Below are 20,199 nucleotides of genomic sequence, written 5' to 3' on the forward strand. Positions count from 1 at the left end.
GTAATTATACAATACATATCTACTGAAAGAAGGGGGAGGGTGTTGTTTATGCAGCGATGACATATTGGTGAACCCCGCTATACATCTTAGTTATGCTGCGTTAAACTGGTATGCTTTTCATGAGATAAAAACAACAACTCTTTTTGATAAAACTGACTTGTAGGTCATACGCAATAACTTAGTATGAAGACGTGTACTGTCTGTTTCGTTTGTCCAGTAGTTATATAGTTATCTTGAAAGGACTTTGTATTCATAATGAATTTCTTTAATTAAACAGTTGATTCGTGTTGCGCAGGCTTTATTTTTCTATGTTGTGTTTTGTGGACTTGTTCGTCTTTTTGTAATTTTTCGGTTTTTTTTTATGTCATGACGTTGTCAGTTTTTCCTCGACTTTTTCTTTTCTTTGAGATTTGAATGTTCCCTTAGTATTTTCCGCCTCTTTTTTGTGACTACCAAATGACGGGCTTGTTTTTTTGCCTAAAATATATGTTCAAAATGTGTGCTGACTTTATATTTTTGTTCATTGCACTTTGCAATCACATTTATTTTCCTATCACACGTATTTGCTTATATGCCAATATTATTGAGCCAAATATGTTTTTAATTTAACTTTCCGATCTCTGCTGTTTTTTTCTGCAAAACTCTGATGCCACTGGTGTGAAAACCTCATAATCCTTGACTTTCATTTTCGTTTACTTTGAGCGTTTCTGCAGCCAGGTAAATCAAGAAAAGCGCTTCGGACCCACGAAATTTAAAATGTGTTTTTTTTTCAAATAAAGTTTTAGAATAATAGATCGAATGATGATTCCTCTTAGTTTTGCATTGTTTTAATATTGTGTGTCTATTTGTTGTTAGGATGGTGTCTGGTTGAAGTATACCCAATATAACCTTATATTCGAATATAGGTTTCAATCTTGACATCTGTAACTCCCCAGTGTATTTATTTTAACATTTTAAAAAACCGAATTATGAATTTATTTTTAAGTCAAAGTTGCGAATAAATACTTCACAACCTCCATTAGAGGGCTATTGTGCGTTATAAGAAAGCATGTAATAATGCCTAGATGAAAAGAAAAGCCTAAAAGTCGAATACGAAATGCCAGCAATAACAAGTTCTTTTGCATCATTTGAAATTGGCCCTTTTATCGTTCTCTTGGGGTAACCATTCTCCACCTTGACTATATATGTTTTCGTGATCGAATTCGAAGTAGACCACCAAAGTGAATATTTTACTTGTTTGCTTAAGCAATAAAGCTTGATATATATGTGTAAAATGTAAACAATGTGTGAATTATTATCTCTTAATGTATGCAAAATGATACTTAATCAATATTACACTTGTTGTGTGAAAATATCATTTTGGAAAAAATATCTCATGCCAAGTCTGGGTGGAGAAAAAAATCTTCTTTGTTATGCCAATTAATTTTTTGTATAATTAGTACATTTGTTCTTACGACAAAGTACGTTTCCTTCAGAATCAATAACGCAGAATTAATTGAGTAATTTATCTATTTACGTATTTTTCTTGAGTTTTGAGGTTTCTTCAGCCTAACGCTTTCACTCTGCTATTTGTTTTACGCAATGAATTTTCCAAGAATACTTGGTTCATAAAACAACCAAAAGCTGCAATGTTCCTTGTTCAAAGTAACTGGTACCTCTTTCTCACCATTCATCCATTCTTAATAAAACATGAAGGTTAACAAACGTACAATTCATTCAATTATACAGATAATCATAATCAATGATAATATGCGTGTCTGTTATGTTTATAAGTTTGCTTTTTGTACCATGTCATTCTTAGACTTTAAAATACCTTATATGTATATATAGTCCCTATGCTAAATTCATTTATACTAGTCTATCGGTTCCTTTCAACGAGTAGTAGTCTTGAGATCAAATGCATTTTTGTGATGCCTTTAAGTTTGACGAAAAAAGGCCATCCCTTAATTTTGATGAAAATAGCTCATCCTGTTATCCATCCGTGACTTCATACGATTTCAGTCCTTTCCGGTCATCATTTTGCACACGAATTCGGTGTTGGTCGTCGATAGATTGCCGGAACTAGTGGTATTGAGCTACTTATTGGAAGATAGTCACGGATAAGCTTTTTGTGCAAATCTATAGATTGTGAGATGTCGCAAACAGACTTATTAAATAACTTGGGATTTTATGCTGGACTATTTGAAGCCTACCATGACTACATATTCCAAATTGTGTTCAATTCATCCATTCAATCGTTCTTTGAATTTATTTATATATTTTTTGTGTGCATTTTATCTATGTACTATCAAAACGTTATTTACATGCATGTACATCATATCGCATTTGCATACATCTACTTACTTTTTTCGCGCAAAACTTGTCTAACCACTCCCATTGGGTCTGTTGTTCAGTGTTCATCACAAAATATAAAAATCCTTCCAAGAAACACAATTTTTAAGAAAAATAACCACAAAACAGTTAATGTTTGACTTTTCCAAGTCAAAAGCATCGTCTTACATTTCTTGAGAAAAGTCACAAAAACTATAAACAAAACAAGTTTAACGACATAACAACCTGATTTTCACTATCTTTAAAGCACAGCAATATCGCAATAAAATATAATTATGACTGAATTGTTTCTCATTACATAGCGTGTACAAGAAGGCTATTTAGTTAATTACTCAGAAATCTTAAGTATTCTTCGACTGATAGGTAGTATTTGCTTGATTTTGTCCGCCATTCTAGATGAGAATGATTGCCAATTCATACGTCATAGCCGACTTATATGGCACGGCTGTAACACAACCTGAAGATATAGTCTATTTCTTTAAAGAAACATACAATCGTACTTTCACTTTTAATTCTATATCCCGTTTCGTAACATAATTTGTTGAACTTATTTTATGTATTAGTTTGCGTCACGGCAAAATTGCACGCACCTGTTTATTTTTCTCTATTTCGTGTTGATATATCTTGTTATAGGTTCTATATTGCAGGCATTAATATCTAAGGTATTTTGATATGATTTGTAGTATTTTCAGTTATATTTTCTCGGCTCTCTGCTCTTTTAGTTATTCTGTCTTAATAATTTAAACAAATTAAGAAATAAATCGTAGATAGATAAATAAGTATGAATCAAAAAACAAATCAGCATTACAATTAACATTTATTTTTACCATAATTGTTGGTATTTCGAAGTATTGTAAAACGATGTATATTATAAAATTTTAATTTCAAAATGCTTTGTCCTTAATGAGCGTCCACTTTAATTTGTCTACAAAAAAAGAAAGTAAATAGCTATGTGAGTATAACATTTTAAAGATTACTAGTTGCTATTTCAATCAAAAATTATAATTTCAGTTGACTGGTGGTAAGAATCGTTCGATATACTCTTTTGATTGGTTTCTTCATTACTAAAGAGACTTTTGCTTTCATGATCTTGTGATTTCTGAGAAAAAAAGAATCGCTTCATATCTTTGCTTTTAATAAATTGTTCTGAGATGTTTATGAATTACTAACATTACAGAAAGGTAGATTTTTATCATGCTGGAAATTTTGGAATCATTGTTGACTTTATTTAACAGTCGGATCAACCTTTAAATAATTGGTACATTGATGTTTGTTTAACGTCCAGCGAAAAATATTACAGGCATATTTCAATGTGAAAAGAAATTACCCTGCCTCGTACTATATGCAATTTTACATATGGTAGCTTACAACATTACCTTGGAAGACAAGCCACGCTTCATTACTCTAACACCGAAGCGACCAACCACTGCTATTATTATTAAATGCCACGTGCTTGGAGGAACAACAAAGCCAATTTCAAAATTATTGCTCTACCTGGACGAGAATTTGACATAAGACCTCCTGTACTTGAAGCGAGCACGCTACTACGCGACGACCGAGAAGGTTTTTATAAAAATCATTTCGTTGTTGCAAATGCGAATTTATTGAAGAGGGGTCCCTGTTTCCCCGCCTTGTGGCGCTATATGGTCAATGCATAGACTTTTCACAAGTCCCACTTGCCCCCTTTCAAAATCCTAGATCCGCACAGGTGTTTGTGTTGTTGTCGTCGACGTTTTGGTGAAATACGTTATTATGTATTACAATTCAAAACAATTCTGGGAATTTCAAAACATATTTCCTTGAATACAACCACATGCATTTCTACCTTGAAAATAAATACCTTGACCTGTTTCCAAGACAGATTTTAAAAATTCCGAAAACAACAAACAAAATACAAAAGCATATGGTTTTATCAGTTTGATGATTTATATGCTATTTTCATGATCTTGTCTTTCTAATTAGAAATTCCAACATCATACATTCACTCGTAAAACAATTGTAACATCTAAACAATATATTTGAGAATGATTGCAGATTGGAATTCAGCGATCATTTGTTAACCTTGTTTTCGAAAATAATGTAAAAATGGCTTAATAAACGTACCATTAGTTTTATTTTATGATGATGTTTTCGTGTGTTGTGAATAATGAAATAATACAGATTTCAGCCGTTCTTTGTTTGTGTTATATAATTGTAAATGTGATTATTAAGTTATAATTCTTTTTTCACGCTTATCGTTTAACATCAGGTTACTTGTACTTTTCGGTATATAGTTCGCCTCACAAATAAAGTGAAATCAAATGAGCTCTCTCTCTCTCTCTACCATAGATAAACCGTTTCACTGCTGTTACGATATCCATAATCGACACAATGTGAAGCTGTTTAGCTCGTTCGCTGCACTCACTCGCCAAGCAGGCTCTGGCTGATATTTTACGATATTAATATTTAGAAAACCAGATAATCTATACTTATTCATACGATATTACAATAACTGTATATTTATTTTATGTATATATGATGCCCCTCTATTCTTATTTTCCACATGGAGTTAAATTATCAGAATTCTGACGGATAGATAACGTATATAACATTTTATATACACTTATGACATCAAGTATTCTCACGGCACTTACAGTGGAATTCGTTCTCTAGTGAAGAAAGCAGTCAGTTGGATAGCCTTTCGAAGCTCAATGCATTATACTTACTTTTCTGGTTGGTGGAAAATGGGGACCAAATACACTCTATTGCAAGATAATATAAAAAAATGGAGGTGAAAGTTCAAGCATGGCATTGTTGCAATAACCTGTTTCTCAATGATACAATAAATTCCTATAGGACAGCTCGCTGTCTTATAATTCATAAGTAATTGGCATCTGATACATAAAATACACAGAAGCTTGTTGATCTTGTTTATTTGAGGAATTCAAAGTATACGCATTCACTCTACAAAATGATCATAACATATAAACAATATAAGAAGAGTAGTATTTGATATGCATTTAAAAGATCATTTGTTCACCTTGTTTTCAAAAATAAAATGGGTTGTGTAAACATTCAACTTGTTTTCCGATTATCTGTTTTGAAACGGTGTTTTTACATTTTTCATGATATATAAAAACGTCATTTTGTATTCGTATGAATTTGAAAAACTCAGTCGATAACGTTTAAAAAATATGTCTGATATCCCAATTATAGTTTTCTTAGCCTATAACGGGACAGCTGCCATTAATGGCACAGAAACTGGATTATACGGTGTCTGGGTAGACGTTACTTATGTCTGTTTTCTCCCAACTCACAGGTGGGGGTAAGAATTCAAGCAACACACGAATGCAATGACATTTATAATGATATTCAGAAATTTAAACTAATGCACAAATTTTTGTAAAATCCATGTGTTTCTAAGTATACACATCAAAAATTGAACAAACAGGTCACTTATAAAAGTTACGATTGTAATAACAAAAATACAAATGGCAAATTAATGTGAATGAAAGGAGTTGCTGAATAGAAGTCAATTGAGCATCGCCTTAACACATGCTATCTCAAAATAGACTTTTAATGTCCGTAATAACTCTTTCGCCTAAACCCATCATACGGATGTTCATTTTGATCATTCAAATGTTTTACAATGGTTTTCCCAAATTGGTCTTTCAGTAACTGCGGGTACTCTTATTTTGGTGTTTTGTTTTTATTGCTTTTATGTTAGTTTTTGTGCTTTGTCACTGACCGATCATATAAGTTAAACCAGTTGCTACTGATCTGATTTTTACAGTTTGTTCTTATGTTGTTCTGTTACACCACTGACCCATGTTATGGAGAGGTTTGAGCGCTCATAAACATGTTTAACCCCGCCACATCTTATTGTGCCTGTCCCAAGTCATAAGCCGGTTGTTCGGTAGTTGATTCATGTCTGTCATTTTTGTTTTTCGTAAATTATTTTGTTATACATTTTGTCGTTGGTTTTCTCGTTTGAGTTGCTTCACATTTTTCATATCGGGACCTTTTATAGCGAACTAAACGGTATAACTTTTCCTCGTTGTTGAAGGCCACCTATATTTGCTTACATTCACTACTTCCACTACTACATTTGAAATCTGATGGATAGTTGTCTCATTGGCAATCTTCTTTGTTTTATCTTGAGAAATTGAATAATAAAAAATATATTAAAAATACCTGTATTTATTGGTTATGTTTTCAGTTGAAGCTGATGAGTACATGAACTTCAAGTAGCCAATCGCAAAGTACATTGAAGTTTTTCTGAATCTACTATTGCTCCTAATTGAATGCTTACTTGCATGCGTACTGGTAAATGATACAAAACTGACTTTGAATGATTCCTTCGGACTATTGTCAATATACAAATAAAAAGATATGGTATGATTACCGATGAAACAACTCTCTACCAGAGAACAAATAACATAGAAATTAACAACTATTGGTCACCGTATGGCCTTCAACAATGAGAAAAACTCATACCGCATATATATAGTAAGCCATAAAAGGCCCAGAAATGATAAATAAAAACAGTTCAAACGAGAAAACTAACATTTATGTACAAAACAATAAACGAAAAACGAATATGATATACAGCATCAAACGAAAACCATTGCATTAAAAGTCTCCTGACTTGGGTAGACATATACAGAATGTGGCTGTATTATCAAATCTATTTCAGTATATCAGTATTTAACAAGGGACACGATGACACTCATTCATTCAGTTTGTGTTTTATGTTTTTTTTTCTTCTACACATTGAGTTAAATCTGTGTAAATCATTCGTTTGCTATCAATAAAGCAACCCGTGATACATGTGTTCCAGGTTTAAATATGGAACTCTTATTTGATCAAGTCACAAGTAAATGATGTGGTTTAATTAACTACCTTACATGTGAAGGCAGAAAAAACTAAAGTTATAGGGTTCTATCTTTAATGTATTTCGAAGACAATTATAACAAATTTGGATTTGTCAAGATCAGTCCTCTTCGGACGGATTTTTTTTATATCGTGTGCTTAATAAAGTTTATTTATATTGCAACCTTGTACATTCTTGTCTTTTTTTCTGAAACCGGTTTTGCAAAAAGCTTAAAGGTGTACACAATATCATATTGAATCATAATAATATCATTTGAAACGAGCAGTGAATAGAATAGACTCACAGTCATACAGACGTTAAAGTTACTGATTTCAAAATTATGAACAAAATGTTAAAGTTTCCTGACTGTCCTGTTAATGTCTGTACTGGTAAAACGTAACACGGCTTAAAATATATATAACAAATGTCACTAGTGGAGCAGGACCTGTTGATCCTTCGGGAATACCGGAGTTTATCCACTGCTTTTCATATGAAGTTCGTGTTGCTTAATCTTCAGTTTTCTGTATAGTGTATTGTGGGCTCATGTTTGTCTTTCAGTCGCCTTTCTTTTGGCTATGGTGTTGTATTTTTTCATTGACTTATAGTATTTGATTATCCCCTTGATACCCCTCCCTTTTTAGCTCACCTGATACATAGGGCCAAGTGAGCTTTTCTCATCACTTGGCGTCCGTCGATGTCCATTAACTATTACAAAAAACTTCTCACCTGAAACTACTGGACCAAATTTAATCAAACTTGGTCACAATCATCATTGGGGTATCTAGTTTTTAAAAATATGTCCGATGACCCCTCGCGCCAACCAAGATGGACGACATGTCTTAAAATAGAACATAGATATAGAATGCAAGTCTTGTCTATTATTTTGAAAACCGTTATAAATAGAGAAATTCTGATAGAGCAAAAATTTCACAATGTTGAGCTCTACCAATTGTTTATTGACGTCAAAACTGTCAAGTGACTTCTTATTGGAGTTATTGCCTTTAAATGACAAATTTTACCCTTTTTTTCATGTTTGCCTTTAATCTTGAAAACTATAATAGACAGAGAGAAACCTTAAGTCGCAAAAATGATCAGCAACACAAGATCTATAATAAGTATGATGATCGTAAACGTCATTCGACTCCTGATTAGAGTTATTGCCCTTTGATGACGATTTTTACGATTTTTTTGCGTGTTTGCCTAATATCTTAAACATTATAATAGATAGATAGAAACTTAAATAAGCAAAAATGATCAGCAAGACAAGATCTACATTTAAAATTTTCCGACGACTCATTATTGGAGTTATTGCCCTTAAATTATGATGATATTTTAATTTTTTTTTGCGTTTTGCTTATATGATAAAAAAATATATTAGAGAAATAGAAACTTTCAAAAAAAAAAAAAAAAAAAAGATCAGCAAGGCAAGATCCACACACATGTCAAATTTTGGCGATATAGTTAGTAGACTGCACTCTTCATAGGAGTGGTTGCCACTAAATGAGGTTTTTTTACCCTGTTTTGTGTTTTGAGCAAAAATTAACGAAGATAGAGAAAAAATAAACAGACAAAATGATCAGCAATACAAGATAAACAAAAAGGAAATTTTCTATTCTTGTCTACAATGAGAGTATCCATTGTTCATTATGCACACAGACCTCTATAGAGCCTTTAGTTTTATACTAGTAACTTAATTCAATATCAACATAAAATCCCACATATTGGTAACAAGGTCACTTTAGTCGATCGTGATTTATTGACGTTATAAAAGAGAAAGGGAAAGGTTTATGCGTGTTAGAAATGTTAACGGTTTTAAAACAAAACTTGTTTTGGTCGTTTTGCATTAGTGATTTAAATATCAGATTATTTGTATTTGGTTCAATATAAAATCAAATGATAGTTTTATTTCAATAAAAACAACTAAATCTCATTTTTTAGTATAATATAATGATGTATAGTTGTCCTTAAGGTATACAAACTTGTACATGTAGTTGTAACTCTGTGTGACTGATCCTAAGTAAGTAAGGGTTGAAAAAGGCAGCGAAAACTATGAAAATTCTACAGATAAAATGATCAAGGATTACAAAGATTATCAATACAAAAGCAAGATTCCAAAGTCTTAAGTCAAGCTCTATCTTAAAGCAAAATACAAATATACAAATATAAAGTCAGAGGTCAAAAGTGTTTCACCACTCGCAAATTCCAACCTATATTTCATACAAAACACATTTTGTTTTGTAATATTGTAATGCATTTATATGAACAGGTATTGTTATTCATTATAGACTTTCCTTTACCTTGAATTTGATAAAAACACCATCTTAATGACTTTTGTTTGGTGTTAAACGTTTGTAGGTGATGCCTTAATTCTCTGATGTGACTCACCTGACAGGTATGCAAGACAAATAGTTGAAAAGAATAGCATCTTTTTATGCAATAGAAAAACAAACAAACGAAACAAAAATGTATATGACTTCGAAAAAACAGATGTTTTCTATCTTATATATATTTTTTTTTCACATTTCAAAACGAACAAAAAAACTTATATTTGTAGCAGATGGCCAAGAATTACAAAAAAGAACTGTGTCATTTGGTCCTTTGCAACCGTATTTCTTTCAGGTATTGAGTCAACTCTTCAACAATGCCAAAATGGGGTGCAGAAAGTTCATTCAGGTTTAATCATTTGGAACATTGTTGAACCTCGTTGTCACTGGTAGCCCCTACATGTTTATTTACATTTGTAGATGTATTTTTCCCCCTTTAGAATCAATTATCTAGCTGTTTTATTCAACAAACTTTTTTAACTTCTTGCAGAAATTTAGGTTTGATCGTTGAAAGTTTTAATCGCATAACCGTCTATTATTTATGAAAGCCGAATGCGGCCAATTTCCATTGTATATGTTAAGGTAAAAAGGCGGAAACGCAAAATTCCAAATTGCGAAAATGCGAATGCGAAAGCGCGAAAGAGAAATCTCGCGATTACGCATTTCGCGTTTTCGCCTGTTTCCTTTAAATATACAACGCAATATCGCGAAAAAGCCAAATTGGTCGCATCGGGCTTCAATAATTATTATTTTATTTTCATTCGTTCTCTTTTGTCCACCTGCAAAACATCTACTGGTATAACATGGAAATGTCTTTCAAATTAGAACGTATGATTTTGATGATCTTGTTTATGAAATTTTAAGTGGTGCAAATCATACAACAACTTAATTTACAGCTTTGTTTTCGAGCGTTTGAAAAGTGAAATGATACAGTTGCTTAAAATCGTATTTGTAGCAACTTTAAGTATTCTCTTCGAATTAATATATATAATATTTTTTTCTACAAAATTTATTTTAAAACGTTTTATCTCATGTGCATTTCATATTCAAAATATTAATTGATTTGAAATACATTTTGTACATAAATAAGAAGTAAACATGTAATTTGCATTTTCTGATTTACGGGAATGGATGTAGGTGTATATTGAAACGAAATGATAAATGAAAAGAATATTAGGGATTACCAAATATATTGGACTGTACAGTAAATAACAACGAAAACTAACAACCCAGTCCTCCGGGGGAAATAGATGTACAAACAACAACGTTCATCGCATGGTAGGGATAGTCGGAACTTGGCACACGTACACATGTGGTGGGGTTAAACTACTAGTTTTGCGTGCGTGCACAAACCCATCCACCTTTGCTTATGAATATAGTATATTGTTAAAATAAATAAACTAATCATAGATACCAGGATTGAAATTGTGTACGCCATACGCGCGTTTCGTCTACAAAAGACTCGTCAGTGCATGACGCTCGAATCAAAAAAAAGTTTAAAATGACCATATAAAGTACGAAGTTGAAGAGCGTTGAGGATCCCAAATTCCTAAAGGTTTTGCCAAATACAGCTAAGGTCATCTCTTCCGTGGGTAGAAAATCCTTAGTATTTCGAAAAATCCAACGCTTTGTAAACAGTTAATTTATAATTATGACCATATCAATGATAATTTATGTCAACACAGAAGTGCTGACTACTGGGCTGGTGATACCCTCGGGGAGAAAAACCACATAAAAACTAGAATTCCAGATACTAACTGGATGACCACTAACTTAAACAAGGAAATAAAGGACGTCACTTTATTTGGATAGCAGGGTAAAAATGTGCTCGCTGCAATAGGAATCTAGCTAAGAAAGTCACAGCTGATGATTAAAAAAAGTTTCAAATCTATTATTTAAGGGTCATCTGCACTGTCCGACAGAATATTTGAAGTTCCTTTGCTCATAGCTTGCACAAGGTCTTCAGTGATTCTTGATCTATTAATGGATTCTGTAAATTATATAATTTTATGCATCCAAATTACTGATTCTTAACCTTTGTAAACGTAAATCATAGTAGTAGACTATGATCAGTGATTAATTCAGTTTCCTAAGATACTTTTAAACGACATGAAATGCTACTAAAACCTCTTTACGTAAACAAAAACAGTATTAAGTCGTTTTTAAAAGACATTCTAGAACAATGCACCTGCATGGCTGTGCATGCTCATGAAATACGTACTTGTATTACATAATTTCTTACAGTTCTTCCTAGATTTAAGTAGCACTTTGTATAATGGCTTATCAGATCTATTAATTGTTTTAATATTTTACCCTGGTATAGCATATATGGTCATCTCATAGCCTATCCCATCCGGGAGTAAAACTCGTGCAAAAGAGGGTCATCCTAGCCTTTTGGCAGTTCGGGATGTATAAATACGCAGTCACGTCCGTTCTGCATTGAGACGTTAAAACTGATGTGCATTTCCACGTTAAGGTCAAGGAACAGTAAATGGGCTATGTCACAGATTTTGGTTGCCAAAGTTGTATGCAAAATTTCCCAAAATCTGTGACATAGCCCATTTACTGCAACTTGACCTCAAACAACTTATCCTTGCGACAACTTTTTGAAGGGTTCTTTGGTGCCTGTTGCATGGCTATTTTCTACAATTTTCCAACGTACCTTTATTTTCCAATGCTAAACGAAATTCCTGCCCTTCATCCCGGTCGACCCAATTTACCAATGGCCTATTGGATTAATTATTAATTTGTTCTCGTTCTGAATATGCATGAACTATTTGCCACTTAACATTAGGCCAACCACAGTCTATCAATCAACATACGGGTTTTTGTTAAGATGTGTACCACTGATTAATGTTAACATCCTGTCAAAGATTTGTACTGTTAATAGCTAATAAGATCATAAGTTCTCTTTGTCTTATATAACTGGGAATAAAAAAGAAGTGGTATACATTCTCAATGTAATTTGTTAGAGGACATAAAATCTATGGTCCTTTTATATTTAGACCAAAGATGAAGAACTGGATCTTTCTTCACTCTACTGGATATCCATATTACATTAGTGTCCTTACACATCATGTTTTATATTGATGGATCTTCCAAATGCTCCACGAAACTTTTTACCAAATCGTTAACATCTAATTTACAAGCAATCAAAACTGGGATTCAAAGTAACTGCACTAGAGGCGCTGTGAATCAGATGTGGATACTACAAAATTCCAAAGATCTGTTATAGTAAATATTACAATCTAAATATATTGCCGTGTGTAATAGTATAAAAATCAGTTAAATTCTCTACTGTTTAAACTTAAATGCAGATTGAAAAAATTCGTTTCACAAAAAAAAAGGATTGTCAACGTAATAATGAATATCTTGTTTTTGGAAAAGATGAATCAAACTTAGTAAAAAGATGAATCAAATTTAGTGAAAAGCCACTCTGATTTAAACAAACATGTATTTGAAACTGACATCATCAAGATGATTGATTACAGTTACCATGCGTTTGGAGGACGCGTTTTCAACTGACAATCGACATTCCTGTGGAAACCAAATGTGCTCTTCTTCTTGCCGCCATGATACTTTATACATATGAGGCAGACTACATACATGAGCTTTTCGAAGAATGAAAACTTTACACTATGTTTGAACTTAACGTTCCGCTGTATTGATGATGTCCTCTAACTAAAGTTTAATTGTTAACTGTGTTGAACGCATCTATCCCTTGACTTGAAATAAAAAAAATATCAGATGCATTTTAAGTCTCTTAAGCATCATGTCTTGGTTTACATCTAAGAATTGACAAAAAGATTGAATTGTTCTTAGGTACGAAATCATTTAGTGAATTAACTTTAGAATCTGCTTATCGGATTGACATACCAATATCATTTCACATTGGGTGGTTTAAATGATTCTTTTGAAAATGACAATCTACAAAAAGAACAATAATATCTTCACCATTTCACACACCATACAATGTCGTGCTTTTATACATGAGTTGAAATAAGAATACATCATTGATCGTGATATTGTTAAATATATATGGGGGGAGGGGTGCATTCCTTGACGTCTTCTCTTTCAAGTTAAACATTTAATTTCTTAGTACATAAAAAATGTATCTATGCACACTTTCAGGTCTTGTAAAATCTGCGTGTAGCTGCAATCCCATTGTTAACATTGTTAAAAACCATAAACTGGAATGAAAAGATAAAGTTTCTTTCAGTCAAATACATTAAATAAAGATTTTACACAGTATAGACTATGAAAAAAAAAGAATCATGTCCATAGGGCACCAAGGTTTTTCTCCATGATCACATTTCCATGTTCAGTAAACTGCGAAATCTGGATCGAAATCCTTATTTGGCATATATTTTTGAAAATTTCACACGTAAATTAACACATCTTCATGGTAATCAAAAGCTTTGACCTGATACAGGACTGACGAACAGGCGGCCATGATGGACTATCGTAGGCGGGGCTTAAGAAATTCCATATATTCTACAAAAAAGGGTTTCATTTTTTCGTCCTTGGGAAAAACCCCAATTAGCACACAAATCAAACATGAGACACGCTTATGGTCGCCATTCCTATCTTTTGTCATTACAGACATACTACATATTTTTCCGACTCATTATATCAACCTCTCAAAATGCGGTACTCTGTTGAAACAATTCAATATGCAGTGCATGCACTCAGTGTGTTTTTTAATTAGTATAAGTTGTGGTTAAGCTATTGGTTTTTTTTTTGGCAACTACACAAGTACTGTGGTTTTGATACAATAAAGAGATACATGCAGTATCTTCATTATCTAGAACTTAGTTCAATATTAAAAGCAATTGATAATTGGTCACCCATTATTCGTGAATAGACAGATTTCAATCTTGTTTTTGAATCGTAATTGATAACAACACTTGATTTATGAATAGCAAACAGTTTCAATAGATGTCATGTACACGCCCAGATATCAGTTACTGTAGACAATTTGAAAATACGATTCCATTACTGATGACCATCTTAACCGACTTCAGAAAAGCTTAGTATTTAATGTACAAACTGTATTTAAAATGAATATGGAAGAAAAAAATTAACTCTCATATAGATAATATTTGAGTTCATTTACCCTGGTAAGCCATCACTGAATTGGATATGCTCCAAAATAATAATTAGTGTATTGTCACACATGCATATATTTCTCAAGTTTGTCAATCACTTATGTACACATGTATGGCTCCCTGAAAATGTGTTTGAATGTGTTCTAAGGGGCAAACATTGTACCTGTTTATCGATCATTGATTCCATTTCACTTATACTGTATTATCTTGATTTATTGTTTGATTAACGTCCAGTGGCAAATATTTCATAAATATTCAGAACGAGAAACAAATTCACAATTAAACTAATTTGAAGGTCCTGCAAAGTGTATCTACCTAGCTGACAAAAGGCGGGACATTAGGTCAACCACATGGAAAAGGGGCCGTTATATTGGATAGAGGCAAAGATTTTTCAATGTAGCAGACCAACTACGGAACCCTCACAGAGTAGTTGCAAGAGTTCTGTGGCGTGTAAAGAGTGCAATTCCAATCGGACGTGGCTGCGTATTTACACATCCCACACATCCAAACGGGACCTCACTTGGCATGATTTTTACTGATCAATGGGGAAAACCCAAGTGTCATATTTGTATACGTCTGTCAACACCTGGTGTTAAAGTATCTTGGAATCTTTTTTTTTCCTGACTGCTCCCATGCCAAAGATAAATTTACACATGATTTGATCATTTCCATATAAACTTGTTGACATCATGGATTGTATGTTTCTATATATATATACTGCAGGACGAAAACAAAAGACCATTAATATCTATAACCGTTTTGAAAGGATAAGTATTGCAATATCGATGATAAATTTTGAACTAAACACAGTGTATGTATGCCATCCAATTAATCTTAAAATATGTATACGACTGGTATCTTCCGCCTCAATATGTGCTAGTTATAGTCAGAATTAAAAAAAAAAGATAAATAGGCTGTAATGATAAAGACATTTATTGAAAATGTCTATACCAAAGAAAAACAGGATCAATGTCCCCAAACATTTATGGTCTTGTAAACAGTTGGACAATTTAGTATCTACACACGGCACCAACCAATAATGCATATACCACCTTTGCAGGTTTGAGTAAAAATGAAGTGAGCTTTAATGTCAGTTTGGTCGTAAGTATTAAGTACATTCAAATATCATCCCTTTATTTGATAAGTTAATGCTATAAACCTTGCATTTACAAGTTTATTGTGAACTTTTCACTCATGTTAAATTTCAAACGCTTCACAATCTCTTTTATTTACATCTAGATTAAATAACACAGATTATCATGGGTACAAACATATTTTCAATTTTATTCTATTGCACTTAACCAATGCTGTCATGCACCAGTATACTATTATTGTCTATAACGCACTAAAACCATTTTAAATATCTTATATATGTGAACATTGTAAATGTTATATAAGAGAGACTGAAGATACCAAAGGGGTATTCAAACATAAGTCGAAGATACCAAAGGGGTATTCAAACATAAGCCGAAGATACCAAAGGGGTATTCAAACATAAGCCGAAGATACCAAAGGGGTATTCAAACATAAGCCGAAGATACCAAAGGGGTATTCAAACATAAGTCGAAGATACCAAAGGGGTATTCAAACATATTAAGCCGAAGATACCAAAGGGGTATTCAAACATAAGCCGAAGATACCAAAGGGGTATCCAAACATAGTCGAAGATACCAAAAGGGTATTCAAACGTAAGCCGAAGATACCAAAGGGGTATTCAAACATAGTCGAAGATACCAAAGGGGTATTCAAACATAAGGGAGCTGCCATTTGATTTTTATTGGGGGGGGGGGGGGGGGGGGGTGAGGGGGGATGAAAAATTGTGTCCTGCATTTTTTTTAGTTGTAATCTACGTCCTGCCTTTTTATTTTTCACTCTATTCTGTCCTGCCTTCTTTTTTTTTTAGTTTATCCTGACTTTTTTTTACATAAATTGTCATCCTGCCTTTTTTTTGTGCAAAGTGTCTCATCCTGCCTTTTTTTTTACTCAAAACTCCTGTCCTGCCTATTTTTTCAAATTTCATCCATAAAAATCAAATGGTACCTCCCTAAGTCGAAGATATACTAGCAACGCCATGGCAGACAAACATAAGCCGAAGATAAACTAGCAACGCCATGGCAGACAAACATAAGTCGAAGATATACTAGCAACGCCATGGCAGACAAAAACAACCAAAACGTGAAGACAAACAACATTATCATGATTATGCATAACACAACACAAAAAACAAAAACGAATGAGCTACAAGAACCCCACCGAAAAAACGGGGATGACCTCAGGTGCTCTAGAAGGTTAAGCAGATATAGAAAATGCATATATACGTAGAAAGCAAATACTTTGATTTCTGCAATTTAATTTCTTCTATACGTCGATTTAAAAGCTCTTGACGGAATGAAATAAATTATCTGTACGTGTGGGTTCATTTTGCTCAATTGTTCGTGTTCTGTGCAGTTGTGGTGGACTGTTTCAACTTTTGTCAGTTTTTTTTTTCTTTTCTCAATGTGTTATGGGGGAAAGGTATGAATTAATTCAAGAAACAAAAAAAAAATCCGAATTGATAAAAATTGGCAGCTGATAAAGTATGTCAAAATAAATGGTTTTATATAGATTAAGGCACAAAATGAATTAACGGATGACTACAGTGCCAAACATTCAACTCGTGCAACTTAACCGTTCTGATCCAATCCAATAAAAATGTCGCATATGTCAAATCTAATAAATGAGATGAAAAATAAAATTTTGTGAGAACCATTATCACGATTCAGAAACAAATTTGCCATGGTTCATTAATGAATTGTCTACCTACTACAATTCTTCCATATCATTATGTAATACGCACTGATGCTGAACATCTTTGTTCGTAAAACCACAACACTAGTTTGTAGTTGGTAAACTCCTCTTGTATAGTTACGTTCATTGTAAAAAAACAGTACTTATCTTGGCAAGAAACTATATTGAGAGTGCACATAAGTCCTGTTTTGAGCTTGAAAGTTATTTTTCTCTTCATTGTTAAATTAATCAAAGTAATCTGTTTTCGAATTTTTGCGGTAGAAGTTTTTGCAACCTTCTTATAGAACGAGGCAGTTTTTTTTTCTGTACTAATTTCTGATGACCTTTTTCTACTTATCGAAGTGCGATCTACCAGAAAAATGAAAAACCGATAGGTGTGTGTATGACAATACATTTGTCAACCTATATTATTTAATGTATTGAGGAGTAGTATAGATTTTATTGAGATTGATATCCTTGTTAATTTTAAACATTGTTTTTTTTTATTTCAAATTTATGAAGAAATTGTACAATAAATTAACTTATGATAACACAGTTTACGTATAACTTCGTATGAGTGAACAGAACAAAGAGTTCAATTGAACTTTTAATTATCGAACACAAACAAGGTGCTTCTTCAAAGGCAAATATATAGTAGCATATTCGTGCGAGGAAATGACTTGAGTGGTCCGCAACTATTTTGTCTTAACATTAAACTCATGGGTCCATAGGGGCCGGAATTGGTATATGTAATTACAACCCCTTATTGATATATTGTTTAACATTGTAAATCATGATGTGTCATTGTAATAAACAATTTGGTATTGTATACACCGTCTTAAAACAATGTTAGAGTTGCAAATCTTCCACCATCTGAAATATAAAGCTTTATACACAGTCAGTAGCGTACCCTCACAATTGTAAAACTATGAAAATCGAAATTCAACAAGAACTGATTGTGACAGACTGCTATTATGAAGTCTCCAAAAGGAAGTCCTCTTAGACCAATCCAAACAATTTAGGTGCGTGTGCCAAATGATATTTCTGAAAAAGTGCTTTATATTTCTTTTCTAAAAATTCATTTTAGTCCCCCTTTGAAAAAATATACACGCATATGACCACAGGAAGTCACCTTGTAAATAATGATGTGTCATTGTAATAAACAATTTGGTATTACAATGTTAGAGTTGCAAATCTTCCACCATCTGAAATATAAAGCTTTATACACAGTCAGTAGCGTACTCTCACAATTGTAAAACTATGAAAATCGAAATTCAACAAGAACTGATTGTGACAGACTGCTTTTATGAAGTCTCCAAAAGGAAGTCCTCTTAGACCAATCCAAACAATTTAGGTGCGTGTGCCAAATGATATTTCTGAAAAAGTGCTTTATATTTCTTTTCTAAAAATTCATTTTAGTCCCCCTTTGAAAAAATATACACGCATATGACCACAGGAAGTCACCTTGTAAATAATGATGTGTCATTGTAATAAACAATTTGGTATTACAATGTTAGATTTGCAAATCTTCCACCATCTGAAATATAAAGCTTTATACACAGTCAGTAGCGTACCCTCACAATTGTAAAACTATGAAAATCGAAATTCAACAAGAACTGATTGTGACAGACTGCTATTATGAAGTCTCCAAAAGGAAGTCCTCTTAGACCAATCCAAACAATTTAGGTGCGTGTGCCAAATGATATTTCTGAAAAAGTGCTTTATATTCCTATTCTAAAAATTCATTTTAGTCCCCTTTGAAAAATATACACGCATACGACTACAGGAAGTCACCTCTTCTAGTTATAAGGATGATATGGTAAAATAAGGGATGACCTACAAGGACTCAGCTGCATATCATTATGTTGTCTTTTAAAGGGGTTTCAAGGTTTCCGAAATATATGATTGATAGGTGTTTTTTTTCCAAATCATTATTGTTCCGTGAGCCTTCAAAGAAATTTACAAAAATGGAAATTCCATCATTTTGAAATTCAATTGCATAAGAATTAAAAAAAATATATAGTTGCTAGGTGCTTTTCAATACTATAATTGTTCTCAAGGATATTGACCAATATTGGAATCTTAACCTTTTCGGAAGTTCAATCGTTTAATTCAAATGTCATGCTTTTCTAAATTTACCTTAACTCCGATTTCCTATTTTCCCATGTTAATTTGCTTTGAATTAGGGGTTACATGTAACAGGAAAATGTGTTTAATGAAAGTAGGTTACTGTGCTATGTTGGATAATTTAAAACTTGAAAAACCTGTGAATTTCAAATGAACTATCACTAAGACTCTCTCATGCTAAATCCTGTAGTTTATGAAACCAGAACACGCTTATTGTAGTTTGTTTGTTTCTCACTTTGTCATATCAAGGCATATATAGCCAACTATATTGTATGGATTTTACTCACTGTTGAAATCTTTGATTACCTTCAGTTGTTTATTGTTACCTGCACACCATTTGAACTTTGGTGGATAGATGTCTGATTGGTAATCATATCACATCTCCTTATTTTAACATTAGTTATCATGTTTTCTTAATTTCTTTTTATTATTATTATTTTCTTTTACCTTGAATTGTCCCATAGTTTTTTTTGGAAAAAAAATAAAAGGATATTTGGTATAATGTTAGAAAAGAAAAGACTATTTCAGAAATTGATCAAAACAGGTGTTATCCGATTCTATCACTTGGTGCACCATGACTGAACATCTTTGAATGACCTCCATTACATAGGGGCCTCTGTGGTTGAGTGGTCTAAGAAGTCCAACTTCTCTTTCACTAGCCTGCCAACACTGAGGTAGCAAGTTCCATCCA

At 32.8% G+C, this 20,199-nt stretch overlaps 1 protein-coding gene across 1 annotated transcript in view; it reads right to left on the bottom strand.

Annotated features, from left to right (window-relative positions):
* LOC127716730 (rho GTPase-activating protein 6-like) overlaps positions 1–2,721 on the bottom strand; it is a 57,243-nt gene extending 54,522 nt beyond the window's left edge. Inside the window, exon 1 of the mRNA XM_052222977.1 lies at positions 2,344–2,721. Within this exon, the coding sequence (XP_052078937.1) occupies positions 2,344–2,377 (34 nt within the window). The 5' untranslated portion in view covers positions 2,378–2,721. The remainder of the gene's footprint in view (positions 1–2,343) is intronic.
* Positions 2,722–20,199: the final 17,478 nt, after the last annotated feature.

The sequence above is a fragment of the Mytilus californianus genome, unplaced genomic scaffold (genome assembly GCF_021869535.1).
Source record: "Mytilus californianus isolate M0D057914Y unplaced genomic scaffold, xbMytCali1.0.p SCAF_9, whole genome shotgun sequence".
Lineage (NCBI taxonomy): Eukaryota > Metazoa > Mollusca > Bivalvia > Mytilida > Mytilidae > Mytilus > Mytilus californianus.